Source organism: Eleutherodactylus coqui, chromosome 11, assembly GCF_035609145.1.
Source record: "Eleutherodactylus coqui strain aEleCoq1 chromosome 11, aEleCoq1.hap1, whole genome shotgun sequence".
Classification (NCBI taxonomy): domain Eukaryota; kingdom Metazoa; phylum Chordata; class Amphibia; order Anura; family Eleutherodactylidae; genus Eleutherodactylus; species Eleutherodactylus coqui.
In genome coordinates, this window is record NC_089847.1 from 75,391,056 (window position 1) to 75,415,334 (window position 24,279).

At 47.6% G+C, this 24,279-nt stretch overlaps 1 protein-coding gene across 3 annotated transcripts in view; it reads left to right on the forward strand.

Annotated features, from left to right (window-relative positions):
* The window catches only part of LOC136581948 (nuclear RNA export factor 1-like), a 123,899-nt gene that overhangs the window by 43,256 nt on the left and 56,364 nt on the right, over positions 1-24,279 (forward strand). For all 3 annotated transcript variants that reach the window (XM_066582650.1, XM_066582649.1, XM_066582652.1), the window contains exon 2: positions 21,286-21,364. In XM_066582650.1, coding sequence (XP_066438747.1) covers positions 21,318-21,364 — 47 coding nt within the window. In that variant the 5' untranslated portion in view covers positions 21,286-21,317. The remainder of the gene's footprint in view (positions 1-21,285; positions 21,365-24,279) is intronic.

Below are 24,279 nucleotides of genomic sequence, written 5' to 3' on the forward strand. Positions count from 1 at the left end.
AAGTCCGATCTATCAAAGTAGCACATTATTTTTCCCGCATGGGGAACGTCGTCCGAAAAAAAAAAATAGAACACCAGAAATGCACTTTTTTAGTTACCCTGTCTCCCAGAAAAAGCGATAAAGTCATATGTATTCCAAATATATACTATCTACAGGACATCGCGCAAAAAATGAGCCCTTGCTCAACTACGTCGATGGAAAAATAAAAAAGTTATTGCGCGCACGAAATGACCGCAGAAAGTAATTGAAAAAAATTAAATGTCTTTGAAAAAATAAAAAGAGTAGTATAGTAAAAAAAACCTATACAAGTTTGGTATCGTAGTAATCGTACTGACCCTTAGAATAAAGTTATCATGTCACTTTTGTTGCCGTTTGTGCGCTGTAGAAACAAGACGCACTAAGAGATGGCAAAATGACGTTTTTTTTTTTCATTTTACTCCACTTAGAATGTTTTAAAATTTTTGCAGTACATTATATGGTACTTTAAATAGCACCATTGAAAAATACAACTCAGCCCGCAAAAAACAAGTCCTCATACAGCAACGTCGATGGATAAATAAAGGAGTTACGATTTTTTTGAAGGGGAGAGGAAAAAACGAAAATGGAAAAAGAAAAAGGGGCCGCGTCATTAAGGGGTTAAGGGAGAAACAAGTACAGTAAACCCTTGAGTAGCATTGCTCTTAAGTAACACTGTTTTCAACTTAAGTCGATGTGTCATGGCAGTGGTGGTCCCTTAAATAAAGTTGCATTCCTCAGATAAGGGCGCCGACCGCTCCATGACTCCGGGTGCAGCTCAGTGAGCCGGCGCGCAGCTGATGCCCGTCACTTCCTGCTTTTTCTGCATCACCCCCTCCTCCCCTCTCCACAGTGCACAGTGCCGGCTGAACGTTGTTGTGTCTGCCTGCCTCCTGACACAGTACAGCAGCTGAATCCCCAAAGTGCCGGCTGAACGCTGCCTGCCTCCTGAATCCCCACTGTACTGCAAAATGTAAGTACTGTACAGATGAGTACGGTACAGTAAAGAAACGTTTGCAAATAAATACAGTACTGCAGTCCTATGTCAAAGCACAGATAACACAGTGATAATCTTTTTATTATAAAAGTAAAAAACATTACAGGGCGTAATAACAAAAATAACAAAATAACAGAAAAATTTGCCAAATACATTCGCAAGAAGCATATATACAGACACATTTACAAAACAGAAATATTTGCAAAAATAACCGAAAATAACAGAAATATTTGCAAGAAATAATAGCCAAACATATTCATATTTACAAGATTTTACAGAAACTGTACAGGAGTGAAAACCGGTCTGGCCGCATCCCCAATCTCACACGTCCCATATACACTACAAAATTTACATAACAAAACATATCACAACAAAAACAAGACAACCTATTCCATAATCCCGTCGTGCTGCATATTCCAACCTACTAAACAGAGAAAAAACACACATTAGTAAAACAAGAATATATATAAAAAAATTTTTTTTTTCTTTTTATTATTTATTCCCCCCCCCCCCCCCTCTAAACTACACACACATTACCCTCTACCCATCCCCTGGTCCGCTGCCAATACCTGCCAATCATGCTTATGAACATATATATATATATATATATATTTTTTAATTTATTTATTTATTTTTATTTTTTTTTTGTAAATACACAGAACGTAATACTAACCCCCCACAAAAACTCATAATACCACCCATAAAGATACCACCCACGAAAACACATAATACCACCCATGAAACATGATACCACCCACAAAAAAAAACCAAACAAACATATACCACCCACAAACCCATATAATGCATAATAATCCACAGCTTAAATATACAGAAAAATATATAAATAACAAAAATATAACCATTACCTCCAGCCCTGGTTCGGGTCCTGTAAGCCTTTTATTCAACTTTTAACTTAAAACAAAACAAAAAGCTAGGGTGAAAGAATCCAGCCCCCCACCGGGAAACAGTTCTCCAGGCTAGGGAACCCCAAAGCAAAAACCCCTCCAAAGGAAGGCTGCTCGAGGTCTACTCAACCTTTCAAACTCCAGAGAACGCACCTTCACCAGGTCACCGAGAATATTCCTACTTACCTCGTCCTCGAGGAGGATTTTATGCTGCGTCGATACTACACACCATGCGCTCCACGTGTGATACCTAACCACTAGACTTACTAAAAATAAAGTGCAGCGGTCCCTGCCACCCAGATCTCTGAATGCTCCATAACACCACTCGGCGTAGGTAAGGTCAGCCAGCCAAGGCCAACCGATGGAAGCCCCTACCCTCTTGTATACCTCTATATTAAAGGGACAATGAAGCAGGAAGTGGTCCATGCTCTCCAGAGTGTTGCCACATGCCTTCCGGGGACAACCTCTGACCTCGATGTTCTTGTGCTTCAAATTGTCCCCCACATACAGCTTACCATGGAAGCAGCGCCAGGTCAAGTCCCAATACTTTGAGGGGATTCTTACCGAATTTAAAAGAAACAAACCCATCCTCAAATCCCCACCTGGGCAGTCTCTGAGGGCCAATGGATTCTGAAAGTGGGTTGCCAAGACCCTCTGGTCCAGCACACGCCTGGCCAGCGTCCTGACTTCCCGCACGGTCAGCCTCTATTGGCGTAAAACCTTCAGAACTGGTGCAACGTAAGCCGGAAGATGTCCGTGCGGTGTACGAAAGTCCTTCACATGCCCTCCTGTCTCCCACTCTTGGAAGAATGAAACCATCCCTTACAGGAGGATACCCACGGAGGAGCCCTCTCTTTCCAGAGGTTTGCGATATTGGCTTTCAAAAAGGTATTCACGAGGAATACCACTGGGTTGACCATACCCAACCCGCCTAGTCTCTTCGTACGGTAAGTAACCTCCCTCTTGACTGGGTTCAACCTATTCCCCCATAACAGCTGGAAGAACATGCTGTAGACCCGTGACCAAAGAGGTTCTGGAAAAATGCAGACACTTCCCAAGTACATTAACAAAGGGAGCAGGTAAGTCTTGATCAAGCAAACCCTTTCTCTCAGGGTCAAAGACCACCCTTTCCATTGATCCACCTTTTGAGCGGCATTCCTCAATCTGCCTTCCCAGTTTTTCTCGGGATAATTCCCTTGGTCGAAATCGATGCCTAAAATTTTTGCGGAATCTTGGGGTTCTGGGAGAGCGTCCAGAAGATCAAAAGCAGGATCTCCCCCTCCCAGCCAGAGACTCTCACACTTTTCCCGATTGATCTTTGACCCAGAGACCTCCGACTAGCGGACAACTTCCGACATCACCCACCCCGCCTCCTCCTGAGAGGAGACAAAGATAGTAACGTCATCAGCGTACGCCACTGTCCTCAAGGCCAGGTCCGGGACCCCCGGGTCCATCGTCACCCCCGCCAACGGTCCCCCATCTACCCTTCTGAGGAAGGGATCGACAGCGAACGCGTAAAGCAAGGGGCTCAGAGGGCATCCCTGACGAACTCCAGACCCGACTACAAAAGGACGGCCAACCCAACCGTTCACGAGCGGGAAACTCTCAGCCCCTGAATACAATGTTTTTAACCATTTTACGAACACCACCGGCAGACCGTATCTCAAAAGGACAGACCAAAGGTACTCGTGGTTTACTTGATCAAAAGCTTTAGCCTGATCCAGGGAAAGTAAAAACCCCTTCCAGAGACCCGCCCTGCCCTGCTCCACAGCCTCCCGGACACTCAGCACGGCGCTAAACGTGCTTCGACCGGGAACAGAGCAGTGCTGAGCCCCAGAAAGGAGCTGGGGTGCAAATTTCACCAACCTACTGAACAGCACTTTTGTCAGAATCTTTCTGTCCGTATTGAGGAGCGCTATGGGACGCCAATTCTCAATACGGAGCGGATCTTTACCCTTTGACAGAATAATTAGGGCCGACTTCCTCATTGACTCCGGCAGAACGCCCAAGGATAGACATTCATTAAAAACCTCGGTCAAGAGGGGAACCAAAATTTCCTTAAAGGCTTTATAAAACTCTGATGTTAAGCCGTCTGGGCCTGGCGACTTTTTGGACCGGAGCCCATCAATCGCCAGTCCGACTTCATCTTCCGTAATTGCTTCTGTCAAAACGCCAAGAGAGGGGTCTACTCCTGGTTCGGGAACGGTTTCTGCCAGGAAAGTCGAGATTCCGTCCCAATTAAGTTCTTTCCCGCCCAAGAGATGTGAGTAAAAGGATCTGACGACCTCCAGGATCCCTGATCTGGACCTTTTCAGGGAGCCTGTACTGTCTAGCAGACCCGTAACCAATTTACAACTCACTGACATCTTACAGTTCTTGTAGGGGTCAGGCGAGCGGTACTTCCCAAAGTCCCTCTCAAGAACCAAAGATGCGTGCCTATCATACTGACATCTCTTGAGCAAGGATTTCACTCTGGAGATCTCCTCGCGGCTACCTCCAGTCGAGACCAAACGCTCGAGTTTCCTCCTCAGGCTCTGATACATACGCTTTCTGTTCAGGCTTCTGAGGTTGGAGATCTGTCGGAAGAACCTTCTTACCCGATGTTTGAACATCTCCCACCACTCTGACTTACTGCTGCATAGGCCCAGTAGTGGTTCCTGGCTCTGAAGAAAATCCTCAAAGGACCGTCTTATTTCCGCTTCTTCCAGGAGTGACGAATTCAACTTCCATAAACCTTTGCCTATCCGAGGGGTCTCTGTGACATTCAGAGAAAAAAAGAATCATACAGTGGTCGGAGAACTCCACCTCCACCACCGATAACGGTGAGGAGACGGCTTCCTCCTCTAAATAAAACCTATCTATCCTAGACCTGCAATAACTACCTCTAAACCAAGTGAATCCTGTGCGCCCTGGGGTGTACCGAACGTGGACATCCACAAGGCGTGCCTCACTAACTACCCTATTTAACGCGACGCTATCATAGCTTAGCTGGTTATTGGAACCTCCTCTATCACAGAGCCTCGTGACATTATTAAAGTCTCCTCCAAAGACCACTTGCCGGCTTGTAAAAAGGAAAGGCTTAATTCTCATAAAGAGGTCTTTGCGCCCCTCCTTTGACTGGGGTACATAGATGTTAATAAGACGCAACTCTTGACCTCCCATGAGAATATCCAAGATCAGGCACCTCCCCATTTCCAGCTCGATAACCCGTCTGCATTCTACCTGTGCGGTCTTAAAAAGGACCGCCACCCCGCTATACGGCTCGGCCGCAAGAGACCAATAGGAGGCTCCGCACCTCCACTCACGCTTGGCTTTGTACATGACCGAAAAATCTGTCAGCCCGGTCTCTTGCAAAAATAAAATGTTAGCTTCAACTCGGCTGAGAAAATCAAAGGCCGCAAACCTAGCCGCATCTGACTTAATGCTGGCAACATTAATGGATGCCAGCGTCAACAGGGTGAGTGCCGCCATCATTGGTGATCGAGCTGGATGGCTTTCCTCTTACTCTCCCCCTCCTCCCTGTCGGAAGAAGAGGTCTCTCCTTTATTTCTTTTTAGTGAAATTGAGACATCCATATCACCACTCTCATCCTTACCTTCACCTTCCGGCTTCAGGGTAGCCCCCTTCCCGGAAGAAACCGGGTCCCCCACAGAAAGAGACCCAGCGTCCCCCGGGGTTCCTTCCTCAATTATCTCCGCCACCACCTCCGGTACCTCACCCCCAGCCTCTCCCCCTGGCAGGGAAGAGGAGGTGTTATTGAGAGCTTGGTACCGGTTAGAGAGGTCGACCGTAAGGGAACTGATGGGGCCTTCCTTTGGTATCTGCACCAGAGTGAGTGGGACCGAGTCATCCCTCTCTAGAGAGGAAGAACCCCTATTTTTCTTTCTTGTTCTTCCCTTACCCTTTTTTCTGCTTTTGCCATTTCTCGCTTTCCTCGTCCGCACTTTCTTCACGGGAAGATCCGGCAGAACTGGCAGCCACCTCCTCTCTCTCCATCCTTCTGGTTTCCTCATCCACATCGCTATCCCTTGGGGCCTCAGCAGCTCGACTCCCCTCCTGCCCTGGCTGGCCAGGCACCCCGAGACCCCGTAGCTCTTCCTCCTCCCTGCTGCCACCAGCTTCGCCCCCGGAGCGACGGGCCCGCTGACCCTCTGACTGGGCTCGGCCGATGTTGGCAAAGGATAAGGGACAACGATTGAATGGGTGCCCTAAAGCACCACACAGGTTACACCGAATGCTGCCACAGGAGGAGGATGGGTGGTCTCTGCCCCCACGCAGCGCACACACCAGCACCTTACACTGTGCACTGAAATGTGTGGGGTCCCCGCACCTGTGGCAGACCTTCGGCTGCCCCTGGTAGAAAACCAGAATTCTGTCCCTTCCCAGGAACGCAGAAGAAGGGATGTGGGTAACGGAATTACCTGCACGTTTCAACTTTACCATGAAAGTCCAGGCCCCTGACCAGATACCGTGTGCGTCCCTGTTTTTCTGGGGAGGATGGAGAATCTCTCCATACCTGCCCATCCAGGTCATGATGTCAACATAAGAGAGAGACTCGTTACTAGTCAGAACGGTCACTCTCTTAGTGTATTCTGGCGGGTAATTGCTTGAACTGCAAAATCCCGCCACTCGGGAGCCAGCTCGTATTTTGACCAGAAGAGCTCGAGCCCCTCTGGTCTCACGAAGCTAACATCAAACAGGGAGGTCCCAAAGGGGTGGATCAGGGCAAAGATGTCACTCACCCTGAATTCCATCCCGAGGAGAAGCTCCACCACCCTAGTACGGTTAGGGCAGGCTTCACTGCCTCCCCATCGGAGACGAACCACATTCCTTCTGGACCCCCCCTGCCCGGCTGTAGGAAGCGACCATGCGTCTTCTCCCTGCCTTTGCTCTCGGAAGGCCCCTGTGCCAAACCTATCTATCCAAAAAGGATAGGTCGTGCTTTTCACCCTCTATAGTGACCGACCTCTCTCCCCTCTTTAAGGCGGATAGGAATAGCTTGTGTGACCTGGGGTCCCTGAAGCCGGGAGGTGAAGGTCCCCCACTTACCCCGGCGGCAACACTAGCGTAGCTTCTAGGAGCAGTCACTGCCGGGGCGGCAGCTGGACCGGGGCCTCCACTCCTCCCCAAACCACTAGACACTCCACCCTCACTTGTGACTTTTGTAAATTTACCTGTACCTCCCTCAGATACTCCTCCACCAGCAGACACCCCAACATTTAATCTTGTATTATTTAGATTCCCCACACCCCTGGACTCTCCCTCACGCACACCTCTCACCATGATGTTGCTCCCTTCATCCCTTTCACACACCTCTATGCCTTCCATACTCTCACGCTCATCATTCTCCCTATTCTTTGCGACCAGACCGGTAATGGCTTCTCTCTTGGCCGGAAGAGTAAGGGGCACCTGGCGGCCCGGAGGTTTCCCAGCCGCTCCCCCCTTGCCTGCAGGGGAGCAACCCAGGGTGGGTTTCTTAAATATAGTCCCCTCCGAGCCTCCAGACCCACCCCCCTTAGCACTGGGGGGAAAGGGACTTCCAGCCACGCATTCAGGACCTTTGGCTCCGCCTCCTGCCATCATATTTCGTGTAACCCCAGCAAAAGAATTCCGGCGTTTTGGGTATCCACTTTTTTTGGGGTCCACCGCAGGGCCCTTATTGGGGCCACCCGATGCCGGATGGCCCCCCAAACGCCCAGGATGTTTGGGATCACCCGCCGGATGACCCCCCACCTTCCGTGAACTTATGGGATCACCTGCTTGTGGGTGACTCCCCCTTACTTAGGCCCACCAGGGCCTTTCTGGGGGCCAGCCGACGCCGGATGACCCCCCCCCCCTCTTTTCCTCCACCTTCCCTGAACTCTTGGGATCACCCGACGCCGGGAGACCCCCCTTACTTAGGCCCACTGCAGGGCCTTTCGGGGGGCCAGCCGACGCCGGATGATCCCCAACCAGTTCCTCCACCTTCCCTGAACTCTTGGGATCACCCGACGCCGGGTGACCCCCCCCCCCCTTACTTAGGCCCACCGCAGGGCCTTTCTGGGGGCCACCTGATGCCGGTGCCCCCCCCCCCCACCTCCGCAACCTTTTTTGTCATTGTACCTGGATCATCCGACACCGGATGACCCCCCACCTTCGCAACCTTTTATGACATTTTACCTGGATCATCCGACGCCGGATGACCCCCACTCTTAGGAATCTCACTGTCAGACACCAGCTTCTGCCCGTCACCCCTCCTTTTATTACGAACCAGGGGGGTGTTTGGATCAGGATGCCTAGTACTCTCCCCCTTCCTTTGCACTGAACCCACATTAGCAGAGTCCAGGCTGGGTCGGACCCGGGGGCTACCCATGCAGCTACCCCCCTCCCCTGGTTTAGAGACTTGCCCAGGGAGGCTGACGTACCTGTACTCCACCTGGGTTTTTTCTTTGCCACTTTTCTTCTTTTTAGCCTGGGGGTCTCGCTCAGGAAGGTCATTGCCAAAATAGAGACCCTCCAGGGGATTCCAGGTGACTTGTGTACGCCATTAGTTGCCCCCCTGGGCCGCTGTCCTCGCCCTCTTCCCCAGAGGAGTCTGAGCTTGAAATAATAGTAGCTTGCCCAGCTGGAAGGTCACTGCACAGGGACTGCTGACTATCCGCTGTCTGCAGTTCTCCAGCAGGGGCCTGCTCCATCTTGGACACTAGGCCCTTCATATCCTCACAGACCCCAGCCAGAGCCGGCTGAGACCCTTCAAACCGGTCACCATTCACCAACTTCTCTGCGAACGGACCTGCACCCCTTAAGATGTCCGCCCTCCTCTCAACCAGGGTGAGGATCTCGCTTTTCAATTCCTGGACGGCCTGGTTGTATTGGGCCCTCCTTGACCCACCTGAATTGTTGGCCAGGGACCTGGCTGCCTTTAACTCCTCCTGAAGCCTTCTGATGGCGCCACCGGCCTTACGGTACTCCTGGGTCCTTGAAGCGAGCCTGGCAGCAAAGACGGTTACATCCTCCCTAGGCCGCAGTGTCCCCCAGTGCTCGATGGTAGGACTGGGGTTTCCCCCAGGAGTACCTGGCCTGGCTCCAGGAGGGCCTTTGCTGGAAGTCCCAGCAGCCGAGGTCCCGGAGGGCCGCCGTCCCTCACCCTGGCTAGCCCGACGGCCACCTCGGGTGGTCTCCAGGAGGGGTGCAGGAGACACATCGCTGCGTCTCCTGCTAGATCTCCTCAGCCCCTCCTGGGTAGCCGGTTGCGAAGCATCCCCATCCTCCGCCGGCTGGCTCCGGAGGCTGGGGGTAGTAGTCCTCCCTCTCGCCATAGCCCAGGACCTCACTCCCTCCTGGGTAGGAGAGAGCAAAAAGTCCCAGGCCCTGGAGGAGAAGGAGAGAAGCTTGGAGCTGCTAGCACCTGCTCACAAGTGAACCACACCCTGCAACTGGAAGTGAAGAGGTGTGTCCCTGCAGTCCTATGTCAAACCACAGATAACAGTGATATATACTGCTATAATGATGTCCCTGCAGACTGTCAAAACTCTGTATGCTAAATGTCCAAAAACCAGTTTAATGTTAATTTATTCTTTACAGTTGTGTTTTATATTCATTCAGTATTGTTATTGTTTTTGGTATTAAAGACCAGAGTTATTCTCTATTAAATGGTGTTTGGTGTGTTTTTTCGAACGTCTAGAACCAATTAATTGGATTTACATTAATTCCTATGGAAATAATGTCCTCAGCTAATATTGATTTCTACTAAAGTCCATTGCTTCCGGACGGATTAATGACGTTAGTTGAGGTTCTACTGTATAAAGACAGTAGGGAAAACACATAAGGGGAGGATCAAGGGGTGGGGGGTTAGGCTATGCTTGTAGCGTGTCATAATGGTGCACCTGAGTTGAAAGGGTACAAAAACCTCTTCTGTTGATTTAGCTCCATTAATATATACCTCATATATTTATTGGGGGAGTAGAGGATATACTTGAAGGTGAGCTAGAGACCCCTGGGAGGGTCACAGATCTGGCTGTTGGGTTCCATAGATGCATAGTGAGCGATTATTGGTACCAAGGTGCCCAGATTCTTTCATATACCACTTCACGGTCTGCAAGAATAGCTGTCAGTTTCTCATTAACCATAATCCATGACTGTTTTATTTTAACCAAATCAACACTAACTGATATTTTCCTCCAAGAGCGAGCGATTGCTGTACGTGCAGCTAGGAAACAATAAGATACCCATTTATGAGTGTGTTTGGGGATGTTAAGAATACGTTTGCCCAGTAAAGCTTTCCAGGAAGATTTTTGTAATAGGATATTAGTAATGGAATATATGTGGATGTATACCTGAATGCAGAACCTGCGGAACCTAGGGCAGTTCCACCAGATATGTAGGAAGGTTCCTTCCCCTCCGCCTCCCCTAGAATATAGGCCTGACGTCCCTGGAAACATGCTGGAGATTCTTTTAGGAACTAGATACAAACGCATAAGAAGTTTATAACACGTTTCTGTTATTGATACATTGATAGAGAGCTTTGCAGTTGATGTTGCGATTTTATGCCACTCAGAAATTGGTAATTCCTCACCTAGTTTCCATTCCCATCTCCTCATGTAGGGGAGTTTGTCCTTGGGTGTTATAAAGTTGGAGTATAATTTGGCAATTTTTCCAGGGCCCCTAGCATTTGTGTTACAAAGGCTTTCAAAGATGGATAATTCAGCCAGATTTCGTCTATTTTCGGTATAAGTCAATACATAATGCTTAATTTGCTGTAGACAAAAAATCTTCTCGTTTGGAATGGAGTGAATAGCCCGAAAGAACTCAGATTGTCTGAAGCCTAATCTATCCACAAAATCAATCATTCTGGTAAGATTTCTGGCTATCCGCCATCCAAAGTCGGTTTTATTCATACCAGGCAGAAAGGCCGGATTACCAAATATCCTGGATATGGGAAGATGTTTAGATATCAGGTCATATCTTTTGGATAATCTATCCCAAAGTGCTAAGGAAGAAGACTGGGTCGGATTCAGGATTGCTTTTTTATATTCCACTCTGTGCCAAAATATATCTTCCAAAGATTGGGGGGAAACTGCCTGTCAGAACCGGCAACTCTCGGGGCCGCCGGGCCCGCACCACCGGTCCGGCCACCCGGGGTACAGGAGCACGGCGCAGAGGTACCCCGGTTCTTGTGATCTCCCCGGGCCGCTGTAAGACTGGTCGCCGCCGGGTTGCTAGGGAGGCAGCTGGTGCTTCTAGTCGCTTGACTACCAGGCTGGCTTCCCTGGTAACTGTCTGTGCAGTGAGACTGGGGGCGTGCCCCCAGCACCGCCCTGATTAGCCCTGCTGCTGTCAGGCTCCCCGCCCCAATCAGCTTCTGGGGCGGGAGCGCTGACAGCATTTAAATAGGTGTGTTTTCCTCTCAGGCCTTGCCAGTGTTAGTTTGGTTCTCCAGCTGCACCCGCGTTTATCCTGACTGCTCTTGTGACCTCGGCTTTTCTGACACCTGCTTTTGGACTTGACTACGTTTTTGCCTGACCCCTCCGTACTGCGTACCCTCTTGTTGCCTACCCGGATTGTCTGACCATTCTACCGTTGCTTGTCTCAGTGTCTGTTTGTCTCCCGTGTCCCGCTTCCCTAGTGAGGGTAGGGACCGTCGCCCAGTTGTCGCCCTGGGGGGTAGCCCAGGGGGGCAAGTAGGCAGGGACAGGGGTTGCGGGATATCTCAGGGACCCCCATATCCCGGACACTGTCCTGACAGTAACACTGGCCGAACTAAGGTCAGACCCTTGCATCCGCCCGGCAACTTTGAGCCCCTCGATGGAGGCCGTGGCGGCTGTAGCGAACCAGGTCCAGGTCCTTACGACCCTTGCCCAGGACCTAACAGCCCGCTTGCAGCCACGGGAACAAGTGGCAGCTGCAGGCCCCATGCAGCCCTCGTCCGCTCCAGGAACGATGTCAGAACCTCGAGCCACGCTTCCGGATTGCTTCTCCGGAGAGAGAGATCAGTTTTTTGCATTTAGAGAGAGCTGCAAGCTCTACTTTGATCTCCGCCCCCACTCCTCTGGTACTGAATACCAGAAAGTGGGAATCGTAATTACCCGCCTGAGGGGAGAGCCCCAGAATTGGGCTTTCTCGCTACCAGCTGGCTCTCCAGCCCGACTATCCCTTGACGCCTTTTTTTTCGCCCTGGGTCAAATTTATGACGAACCCGACCGGGCGGGCTACGCAGTCTCCAAACTTCTGGCCCTGCGCCAGGGTTGTAAGATGGCGGAGGACTACTGTTCCCAATTCCGTCAACATTGTACGGAATCCCGGTGGAACGATGCCGCCCTAAAAGACTTATTTTTGACCGGTCTGTCTGAGGGTCTCAAGGACCTACTTGTGGCCCACCCAGAGCCTAAAACCCTGGAGCAAGCCATGTCGCTGGCTATTCGAGCCGACCGACGTTTGAGGGCCAGACACGCCGCTCGGACCACCCCACTCCCCACATCTACTTCTTCGACTGACCCGACCTTTTACCCTCCCACCACCGAGGCCATGGAGCTGGGAGCCGTGAACCCCGAGCAACGACGGGAACACCGCCTGAAGAAGAACCTCTGCTTCTACTGTGGGGAGCCGGGTCACCGCATTGCTACCTGCGCTAAGAAGCCACGGCAGGAAGAACTCCCGCTCCTAGGCAGTTATCGGGGGGACTGTCTAGGAGCCAAGGTACTCCCTGTGTTGTCCAAAATGTTAGTGCCTTGCACCCTAGAATTTCATGCTTTCCACCGTACTGGGCAAGCCTTTGTTGATTCGGGGGCTGCGGCTAATTTCGTTAACTTTAATTTCGTTGCTCAACTGTCCGGGGTTTTGTTACGTTTAGAAACTCCGATTCTGGTTTCAGGAGTGGACTCCACTCCTTTGCAAGCAGGGGTGGTTAATCTGGTGACCCCTGAAGTAAGGTTTACTATAGGAGCCTTACACGTGGAAACCTGCACCTTTCTAGTGATGAGAGATTTGTCTGTGGACGTCGTCCTAGGCCTCCCCTGGCTCCGGGAGCACAACCCGGTAGTAAATTGGGACACGTTGGAACTGGTAAAGTGGGGTCCCCGCTGTGCCAACCACCTTTGTGCGGTGAAGGTGGGAATCTCCACCTGCGAGGGGAGCCCCCTACCAGAATACCTCTCCGAGTTTTCTGACGTGTTCTCCAAACAATTATCTGAAGCTCTGCCCCCTCATAAGGAATGGGACTGTAAAATAGACTTGATTCCTGGGGCCAAACTTCCTAAGGGCCGCATTTATAACGTTACGGTTCCAGAGAGAGAATCCATGAGGGACTACATCCAGGACAGCCTGGCCAAGGGGCACATCCGGCCCTCAGAATCCCCGGTGGGTGCCGGGTTTTTCTTCGTTGAGAAGAAGGATGGGGGTCTCCGGCCCTGTATTGACTATAGAGAGCTAAATAAAATCACAGTCCGAAACCAGTATGCTCTTCCACTCATTCCTGACCTCCTCAACCAGGTCGCTGGTGCCCGATGGTTTTCTAAACTTGATCTCAGGGGAGCATACAACCTCATCCGCATTCGGGAGGGGGATGAGTGGAAAACCGCCTTCAATACGCCCCTCGGGCATTTTGAATACCTAGTTATGCCTTTTGGATTGTGTAACGCCCCCGCCATTTTTCAGGGGTACATGAACTCAGTGTTTCAGGATATCATGGGGGTGTTCGTGGTTGTATATCTAGACGACATTTTGATTTTTTCCTCCGACTTGCCGAGTCACCATACTCACGTTCAGACTGTGCTAGCTCGACTCAGACATAACAAGCTGTTTGCTAAACTCGAGAAATGTGTTTTCGGGGTACAAAAGATATCATTTTTGGGGTATATCATCACGCCATGCGACTTCCAGATGGATCCTGAAAAGGTGAAGGCCATCACGGAGTGGGCCCAGCCAGGGTCGTTGAAAGCCCTTCAACGCTTCCTCGGCTTCGCCAACTACTATCGCAAATTCATTAAAGACTTCTCCGTGGTGGCTAAACCTCTAACGGACCTCACCAGAAAGGGGGCAGATGTGAGGACCTGGTCTTCTGAGGCTCTGAGGGCCTTCAATACCCTAAAGGCGGCGTTCTCGTCTGCACCTGTCCTAGTACAACCGGATCTGTCCAGTCCTTTTGTGGTGGAGGTAGATGCCTCTGAGTTTGGTGTGGGAGCGGTACTGTCCCAAGGTCCCTCCACTCTCACCAACCTTAGACCGTGTGCCTATTTTTCTAGGAAGTTTTCGTCCACCGAACGGAACTATGATATAGGCAACCGGGAATTGCTGGCGATTAAGTGGGCTTTCGAAGAGTGGAGGCATTTTTTGGAAGGAGCCCATCACCAGATTACGGTACTCACTGACCATAAAAACCTCACTTATCTAGATTCCGCTAAGAGGTTAAATGCTCGGCAAGCCCGCTGGGCCTTGTTTTTCTCTCGGTTCAATTTTGTTGTTACCTATAGACCCGGTTCTAAGAATGTCAAGGCTGATGCCCTGTCTAGGAGTTTTGGTTCTCCGGAACCTTCCGAGCCGGAGCCTGAGAGCATTCTCTCCCCTGGGGTGGTCCTCGCTGCTGTCTCCTCCGACCTTTCACCTCTCATTCACGCCGCTCAACAATCTGCTCCTGAAGCCCTTCCGGAAGGCAAATTATTTGTCCCGTTGTCACTGAGATTGAAAGTGTTAGAGGAGACACATGCTTCAGTCCTAGCTGGACACCCCGGTATCAGGGGTACTCTGGAGCTAGCGGCCAGACTCTATTGGTGGCCGCACATGGCCAAGGATGTACGGGTATTTGTGTCCGCGTGCCCGGTTTGCGCAAGGGGGAAGAACCTCAGGAGACGTCCGGAGGGGCCTCTTCTGCCCTTGCCCATTCCGTCCAGGCCATGGTCCCATTTGTCCATGGATTTTATTACTGATCTGCCATCCTCGCTGGGGAATACGGTCATTTGGGTAATAGTTGACCGTTTCTCCAAAATGTCTCATTTTGTTCCACTTGGCAAGTTGCCTAACGCCAAACTTTTGTCTGAGATGTTCATCAAGGAGATTGTTCGGTTACATGGGATCCCCGAGGATATTGTGTCTGATAGAGGGGTTCAGTTCGTCGCTCGCTTCTGGCGAGCCTTCTGTAAAAATCTAAACGTTAATTTGTCCTTTTCCTCCGCTTTCCATCCCGAGAGTAACGGACAAACGGAACGGATGAACCAAGAACTTATCCAGTATCTGCGACTGTTTGTCTCTGATAACCAGCATCAGTGGGCCAACTACTTACCTCTCGCCGAATTTGCTATTAACAACCATGGTAACTCGTCGACCCAACTGTCACCTTTTTTTTGTAACTATGGGTTCCATCCCCGGTTCTCGCTTTCTACTCCTTTGCTCTCGAACAATCCGGCCGCCGACATATCCGCCGAAGAACTGTGCACAGTTTGGGCCCAGGTTCGTAAGAACCTTCAGGGTTCCCAAGAGAAACTGCGTAAATACGCAAATAAAAGACGTACTATCTCTGCACCTTTTGTGGTCGGGGAGCAGGTTTTATTATCATCTAAGAATCTGAGACTTAAGGTTCCCTCCCTGAAACTTGCTCCTCGGTTCATTGGCCCATTTACGGTTTCTCAGGTTATCAACCCGGTGTCATATAAGTTGGCACTTCCTGACCCCTGGAAGGTCCACAAGGTTTTTCACAAGAACTTGCTAAAGAAGTATGTGACTCCAGTTCTCCCCACCCAGAACCCGCCTCCTCCCTCTCTGGTACAGGGGGAACTGGAGTATGAAGTAGAAAGGCTTGTGGATGCCCGACGGGTTAGAGGTGGGCTGCAGTACCTGGTCCACTGGAGAGGATTTGGCCCTGAGGATAGGACGTGGGTCCCTGCCAGGGACGTGCATGCGCCACGCCTAGTCCAGGCATTCCACAGGGCTTTCCCGCTTAAGCCCGCACCTGGCCATGGGGGTCCGGTGTCCCCCCGTAGAAGGGGGGGTACTGTCAGAACCGGCAACTCTCGGGGCCGCCGGGCCCGCACCACCGGTCCGGCCACCCGGGGTACAGGAGCACGGCGCAGAGGTACCCCGGTTCTTGTGATCTCCCCGGGCCGCTGTAAGACTGGTCGCCGCCGGGTTGCTAGGGAGGCAGCTGGTGCTTCTAGTCGCTTGACTACCAGGCTGGCTTCCCTGGTAACTGTCTGTGCAGTGAGACTGGGGGCGTGCCCCCAGCACCGCCCTGATTAGCCCTGCTGCTGTCAGGCTCCCCGCCCCAATCAGCTTCTGGGGCGGGAGCGCTGACAGCATTTAAATAGGTGTGTTTTCCTCTCAGGCCTTGCCAGTGTTAGTTTGGTTCTCCAGCTGCACCCGCGTTTATCCTGACTGCTCTTGTGACCTCGGCTTTTCTGACACCTGCTTTTGGACTTGACTACGTTTTTGCCTGACCCCTCCGTACTGCGTACCCTCTTGTTGCCTACCCGGATTGTCTGACCATTCTACCGTTGCTTGTCTCAGTGTCTGTTTGTCTCCCGTGTCCCGCTTCCCTAGTGAGGGTAGGGACCGTCGCCCAGTTGTCGCCCTGGGGGGTAGCCCAGGGGGGCAAGTAGGCAGGGACAGGGGTTGCGGGATATCTCAGGGACCCCCATATCCCGGACACTGTCCTGACACTGCCTATGTCTCAGTAGATACCCATTGAGGTTTATCATGATGGGAGAAAATGGAGGTTAATCGTGCTAGTTGAGCTAAATAGTAATATTTAGTGATATTAGGGACCCCCAAGCCTCCCGCAATTCGAGGTGCATATAGGGTAGACTGTTGGATACGCTTTGATTTGTTCGACCAGATAAATGTCAACAATTTGGATTGTAAATGTTTCAAATCTGCTGCTGCGATGGGAATGGGCAAAGCACGGAAAAGATACACAGTTTTTGGAAGCCATGTCATTTTAATAGAATGGATTCTGTCTAACCATGATAGATTGGAGGAGGTCCACGTGTTTAGGTCTTGTTCTAGATTTTTAATCAGGGGGGTCAAGTTAGCTCGATATAATGTATCAAAAGCTTCAAGGAGGCGTATCCCCAGATAAGGAAGACTTTTTGTGACCCAATGAAAATTAAAAGTAAGTTTCAATAGCTTAATCATGGAAGGGAGTAAGTTAAGGTTTAGAGTCTGCGATTTGGTATAGTTAAATCTGATACTCGAAATCACTCCAAATTTATCCAGAGTTTGTTATATATTGGGAAGAGAGGTGAAGGGGAAGGAGATGAACAACAGCACGTCATCTTCATGTAGGGCGCATTTGTGTTCATGTCCCCCTTTGTGGATGCCTCTAACACTCTCATTGGCTCTAAGCATAGAGGCCAACGGTTCGATTGCTAATGCAAATAGAAGAGGTGATAATGGGCATCCCTGCCTCGTCCCTCTTTCGATAGCTATTGTGTAAGAATCTTAACCGAGGCGGAGGGAAATGAGTAGAGGGCCTGGAGGGAAATGAGTAAAGTTCTGAATTTTGTTCCGAAACCCATGGCCTCAAGAATAAAAAATAAATATTGCCAAGAGACCGAATCAAAGGCCTTGCGTAAATCTAGGCTAAGGAGAAGTCCTCGCCTGTTTGTCTTCCCATCCCAACCTGATCGTACAGCTGAGATGTCAATTGCCCTTCTAGTTTGTCGACTGAGAATGAATTCAACCTGGTACGGGTGGATATACTGAGTGATGAATAAGTTAAGTCTGGTGGACATAATTTTAGAAAGAATCTTTAGGTCATTATTAATTAGGGAAATTGGGTGATAATTTTTGCAAATAGAGTGATCTTAGTTAGGTTTAGGGATTACGTGAATAAAGGCTTTGTTTGCTGTAGGGGATAAATATAGAGTTTGTAGAAGGGAATTAAAAAACCCAACCATTAGACCGCCCAGGGGTGTGAAGAATTTCTTATAGTATATATTTGAAAAACCATCTGGGCAAGGGGTCCTCGAAGGTTTAAGTGATTTTACTGCTATCCAGGCCTCCTCCACTGTCACCTTCCCCTCGAGGATATCCCTATGAGAGATGTTTTCTAGCCTGAAAGAACCCATTGGAAACGATGGGCTTCACTTACATGCATTTTGTAGCCCATGTGAAACAGGCCTAAGCTAGAAGCAGCATAATATGCCTAGAAAAGTGCCATTTAACTTTTTGGCTTGCTTTGTGTTGTTCTATGAAAGTCAAATTGGCTCATGAATTTATCTGATTGGCTCCTGAAATGTATGCTATTTTACTTATCCCTGGACTAGATGCTTCCCTGTGCTATTGGGGGAATAAAAGAATGCAGGCTACCTATAAGCAGAGAGATGGCGAGGGAACACTTAGCTAACTTAAATGAATTCAAGTCTCAAGGTCCAGATGAATTACATCCTAGGATACTACAGAAAGCAGCGGAGGTAATTGCTGAACTACTTGCCATAATCTTTGAAAATTCCTGGAGAAGTCCCAGAAGATTGGAAAAGGGCAAATGTTGTCCCTATCTTCAAAAAAGGGAAGAAGGTGGATCCAGGCCTGTGAGCCTGACTTTTATACCGGGATAGATATTTGAACAAATTATTAAACAACATGTATGCAAGTAATGGGATAAAAATGTAGTAATTAACCAGAGCCAGCATGGGTTTGTAACAAACAAGTTATGCCAGACGAATCTAATTTCCTTCTATGACAGAATCATCAACTGTGTTGATATAGTATATCTTGACTTTAGTAAAGCATTTGACAAAGTATCTCATACCATACTTATTGAAAAAATGACCAAATAAGGGATTGACAAGGCAACTGTTAGGTGGATTCAAAACTGGCTGAGTGATCGTACTCAAAGAGTGGTCATAAATAGCTGCATATCCAAGTGGAAGAAGGTATCAAGTGGGGTACCACAAGGCTCTGTCCTAGGCCCAGCGTTGTTCAACATTTTTATAAACGATCTGGATGAAGGAATTGATCAAATTTGCCGACAACACAAAGCTAGGAGGGATAGCTAACACTAGGGAAGAGAGGGAGAGTATTCTAAAAGATCTAGAAAAGCTTGAACAGTGGGCGGTGACTAACAGAATGGTATTTAACAATGAGAAATGCAAAGTCCTACATCTGGGCAAGAAAAATGAAAAAAGCACATGTACAATGGGAGGAATTAGGCTAAGCAGCAGCACATGTGAAAAAGACTGAGGTATATTAATAGATCATAGACCGAACATGAGTCAACAATGTGATGCAGCAGCCAAAAAGGCAAACACAATGTATTAAGAGAAGCATAGAGTCTAGATTACATGAGGTAATCATCCCCCTCTAATTTTTCTTAGTCAGACCTCATCCGGAATACTGTGTCCAGTTCTGGGCACCCCACTTAAAAAAAAAAAAGACAGACAAACTGGAGCAAGTTCAGAAAAGAGTTACCAACATGGTGTGCGGACTGTAAATCATGTGCTATGAGGAACGATTAAAGGATCTGGAAATGATTAGCTTGCAGAAGAGAAGGCTGAGAGGACACTTAATAGATGTCTACAAATATCTGAAGGGCTGTCAGTGCAGAGGGATCGGCCTTTTTTGCATTTGCACAAGGAAAGACTAGAAGCAATAGGGTGAAACTAAAAGGAAGGAGACACAAATTAGACAGTAGGAAAAACATTCTGACCGTGAGGGTGATCAGTGGGTGGAACAGGTTACCACAAGAAGTGGTGAGTTCTCCTTCAATGGAATTGTTTAAACAAAAGCTGGACAAATATCTGTCTGGGATGATATAGTGAATCCTGCATTGAGCAGGGGGTTGGACCCAATGACCCTGGAGATCTTTTCCAACTCTACCATTCTATGCTTCTATACACCAGAGAATACTTCTAGTCAATGGGATCTGTTCATTTCTGTCACAGGACTGATATTTTATTGCAGGCTTCCTTTTTTATAATCCCATAATGGAAACCGAACTCTGTGGACATTAGTGGGAAGAGATCTCTTACTGCATTATTTTCCCACTTCTGTACAGTGGCATTCTAACTTCTTTCGCTGATTGAATGACAGGCGAGAGCTGCCTGTGAATGGCTGAGTGCCTCAGCCAATCAGAAGCAGCTCTTTCAGCAGGCGGGGATTTTGATTCCCCGGCTGCTGAAAGAACTTCAGTGCAGAGCTGGGGACATCACAGACAAGACGCGTCTGAGCCCCAGCAGCTGAAGAAAGGTTAGCATGTTTTTTGTTTTTTTCTTCTACACTAGTTTAGCTTGTTTTTCAGGGAAGGGCTTATATTTAAAGCCCTTCCCTGAAAGACAATTAAGGGGTGCCGGCAGATGGATTCTCTAGTGCATCTATCATTTGGGACAGCTGCGCTACGGAATTCTTTATTTACCGCGGGGATGAAGAACTCCTTTGCGGCATCTGTCACATTTGTGACAGGTGCAGCAGGGAATTTTTTATTCCCCGCGGGGATGAAGAAAATATCTGCCACGTGGCAGATGTGTTCTTCATCCCCGTTGGAGACAGGTGAGTGTGTGTGTGTGCATATATATATATATATATATATATATATATATATATATATATATATATATATATATATATATATATATATATATATATGTGTATATACTTAAAGATCTTCCCTGAAAAACAATTAAGGGGTGCCAGTAGACCATTGCCTACAATGGCGCCATTGGCAGCAGCCGCGGCTCCATTGAAGGCAATGCATGGACCTTCACACTCGCGTGTTTTTGCTCGTACAGGGGTGCGCACCTATGTACCCACAGGTACACGCTCATGTGAAGTAACCCTTATAGTGCTCTCAGTGAAGGCTGCAAAAACATAGTGACTGATTCCCTTTTAAGGCTGCATTCAGACATAGATCTTGGTGCCGATCCATGCCACAATCTTTACTAAAAATCCAATGTAAAACATCTATTCTGAATTTTGAGGCATATTTAACCTTCTCATTTGAAGAGGTAAGATCTGCAACATAAATTGACATGCTGTGGATTTAATAATCTGCACTACAGGTTAATTTGTGCATATATGTGTTAATTTTCTGCATCATGGGGATGAGATTTCTTGTCATCCACACCGCTGACACTGTAATATGCTACAGTTATTCTGCAGCAAATTGTACAAAAAATTTGTAGCATTTTCAGGCTAGTGACACATCTTTGTATTTCGGCCATAGTATGGAAATGCGTTCCTGCCTGACCGTAGGTCTCCTGACCCAAACTGAGGCTCATGGGAATTGGCTATGCAGAGTTTGGATCAGGAGAGCCGTGATCTTGCCGGAATGAACGTCCTTATTATGGACGAAAAAAAGCGACTGAAATACGGTGGAGTGTCCCTGGCCTTAGTTGTACAATAACTTTGTTTTATGCTATGCGCATCTTGGTCAATTGTTTAGTTTTTTTCTTTGTCTCCATCCAGACCATGATGACCAGTTTGGTGGGGGACATTTCATGAAAAAGAAGAAAAAAAGTAAACGTGGACGCCTCTTGGCCAAAAGGTATAGTGACGGTGGCCCTAGATATCTAAACTGTGGTAGTTCTTCAGCAAACCCTCACTCCAGATTGGATGATAATAGAGATAATGCTATAAGTAATGCACATGGACCTGTTCGCTCAAGTTTGTGAGTAGGCAATGTGAAGCTGAGTGCGGTTATAGTGGTGTGATTGACTTATTTCATAGAGACCAGTCCTTGTGGCTTGTGATGAATACTATATCTAAGGCTGCCTTTCTGTGGAAATTTCTCCGCATTTATGGTACAAATCTTGTGGAGAAGATTTCAAAAATCTTTGCATGTACATATTTTTACACACGGTAGATGTGCAGAGGGAATGTATGGAGTGGGCCTAAAAGCAGGTGCTGGCTGTAAAACACAGCTGACGACCAGCCTATTAAGGCCCTTATGTCCACGTTCGGGTCGTATTCCACACGCGGCACCCCATAGAATCTGACCTTGCCCGTTGCCAGTGATCGCACATACCTGTCCAGGTCTTTTTTCTGTACTGCAGATGTGTGCAGAAGTGCCGGCCGGCGCACATGCACAGTACAGTTTTGTCTTTCTCTTAAACTCCTGCTTTTCTGCGAAATCTGTGGCCCGTCCGCACGGAATCCGCACTAAAATAGAGCATGCTGTGATTTGTTTTCCGGACCCAAAGATTTGCAAAACAAATCCGCATGCTTTAATTCACGTGCGAATGCCCATGCTTCGCTATAGGTGGCTTGAATCGCAGGCCCTCCGCACGGGTGCCCCGCACGGATTACGCAAATCGGATCCGCCTGTAGACATTGGGCCTAAAGACTCCCTCTATTTTGCCATGGCAGTCTGGAGCCTCCTGAAGGATCTCAGGCCTGCTACAGATTCCAGCCTCTTAGGTACGTTCACACAGGGCAGAAATGCTGCGGATTGTCCATAACAGAAAATTAAGCCTCAAATTCCATAGCATTTTCACATCCAAAGATGGTGCAGATTTTGACTCTGTTTTGTATGCCTGTGAAGGGGCTTAATAGGCTGATCTTAAATGTATATTAAATGGCAGTGCTGCAAATGATTGCAATTCAAGTCCCCTATGGGGACTTAAAATGTAAAACAGAAAAATTAATATATTAAATTTAAAGGAAAAAAGCAAATTGGACAGATTTGGTGCTATTTAAAAGAAGAAAAAATACTATCAATAAAAAAATGCCACTAGCCTACCACAAGGGCTAGTGATGCTGTTAGTTCGTTTTTTTTTTTTTTTTAAAGGGATTGAGGTGGGGGTTGGGTATTCCGGGATAAAAAAAAAACTTCAACCTTATGAGTACTTAAGTGTACTCCTCATACTCTGTTAGTTTAGACGGCATCATTAAGCCAGTCTTTTAAGGTGGCTTTTCTAAATCCATCATAGATTTCTCCACTGTCTAGTGGATAGGTTCTTGATGAAACTACCACAGGGTAGTGGAAACGCGTTGAACCTGGAACTTATATCTTAGACTGGATATTTTTACCACTACATTGACCACTTTATTGGAAGTTCTTTCTTCCCAGATATTGATCAGTAATAAATTCAGTATAGAATGGTTAATCCATGGGACCTAGGTAATAGCAAGTAATCTTAAATATGAGTGGCACATCAACACTAGCCACTAAGATACTTGACTAAATTAGTTGAAAGATACACTTTCAGGTCCATATTGCTGATAATCCTCGTTCTTCTTATAATTTAGTAACTTCTTGTGTTTGTGTTGGAATCACTATCAAATTATTTTAGCTTATTCTCATTAAAGGTTACATTTTAGAGACACCGAATCCTTACAGTGAAACTACTATATAGCGATCTAGTTGATTGGTCTGCCTCAGTGAAAATGAAGGGGCTTAATAGGCTGATCTTCAATGTACAATAAATGGCAATGCTGCAAATGATTGCAAATTTAAGTCCCTTAGGGGGACTTAAAATGTAAAACAGAAAATATAATATATTAAATTTAAAGGAAAAAAGCAAATTGGACAGATTTGGTGCTATTTAAAAAAAAAAAAAATACTATCAATTAAAATATCGCATTATTTATATGACGTGTTGAACATTGTCAGGGGAAAATATGCAATGCTTAAATTGCATTCTTTTTGGTCACTGTCTTTCAAAAAAAGGAATTAGATGATAAAAATGCCATATGTACCACTTAATGGTGGCAATAGAAATTATAACTTGTCTTGTAAATAGCAAGTACTCACACTTCTCTATTGCCAAACAAAAAATTAAAAAAAAATCTGTCAGAATATGAAGGCAGCAAGTTTGTCTTTTAAAAAATTCACACAACATAATTTTAGTGACCCACAGAATAAAGTTTGCCTGTCATTTTTACTGTAACCCACCCCTTCAAAAATGGCATTGTTTTTCTCCATTTCATCCCACTTGGAAATCTAACTTGTCCTGCAAAAAACAAACTCTCCTGTGTCTAGGTCAACAGAAAAATACATTTAGATTTTTTTAATATAGGATAAAAAAGAGAAATGACGGTCTCTCCAAGGAGTTAAACTAGATTTTGCTACCTATACGTGCCACCCTGTGTGAAAGTATTTTTACATGGAACTATTACACTGTGCAGCACAATTTTTGTAACAGATAAGCAGATAGGTGCCTTATAGTAACTTATAGTGCACTGAATTCCAATATAATATCCGTTTTTTTCTGCTACGTAAGGTTTTCTAATTATGGGGAATAATGTAATCCAATTGCCGTTGTATTGTATTTTTTGGAAAGCTGCCTATACAATGAATCCAGTCGGCTCGCCAGTAAGCTTGCTTAATTAAAATAAGAAAAGTGATTGTGTAGCCATTTCACAATCACTGTTACACATCGCGTGCTGACTGAGCTCTATAAGGGTAGGTTTATGTAATATATAGGGTATGTTCCCACGTGGCGTAAACACTGCAGGTCA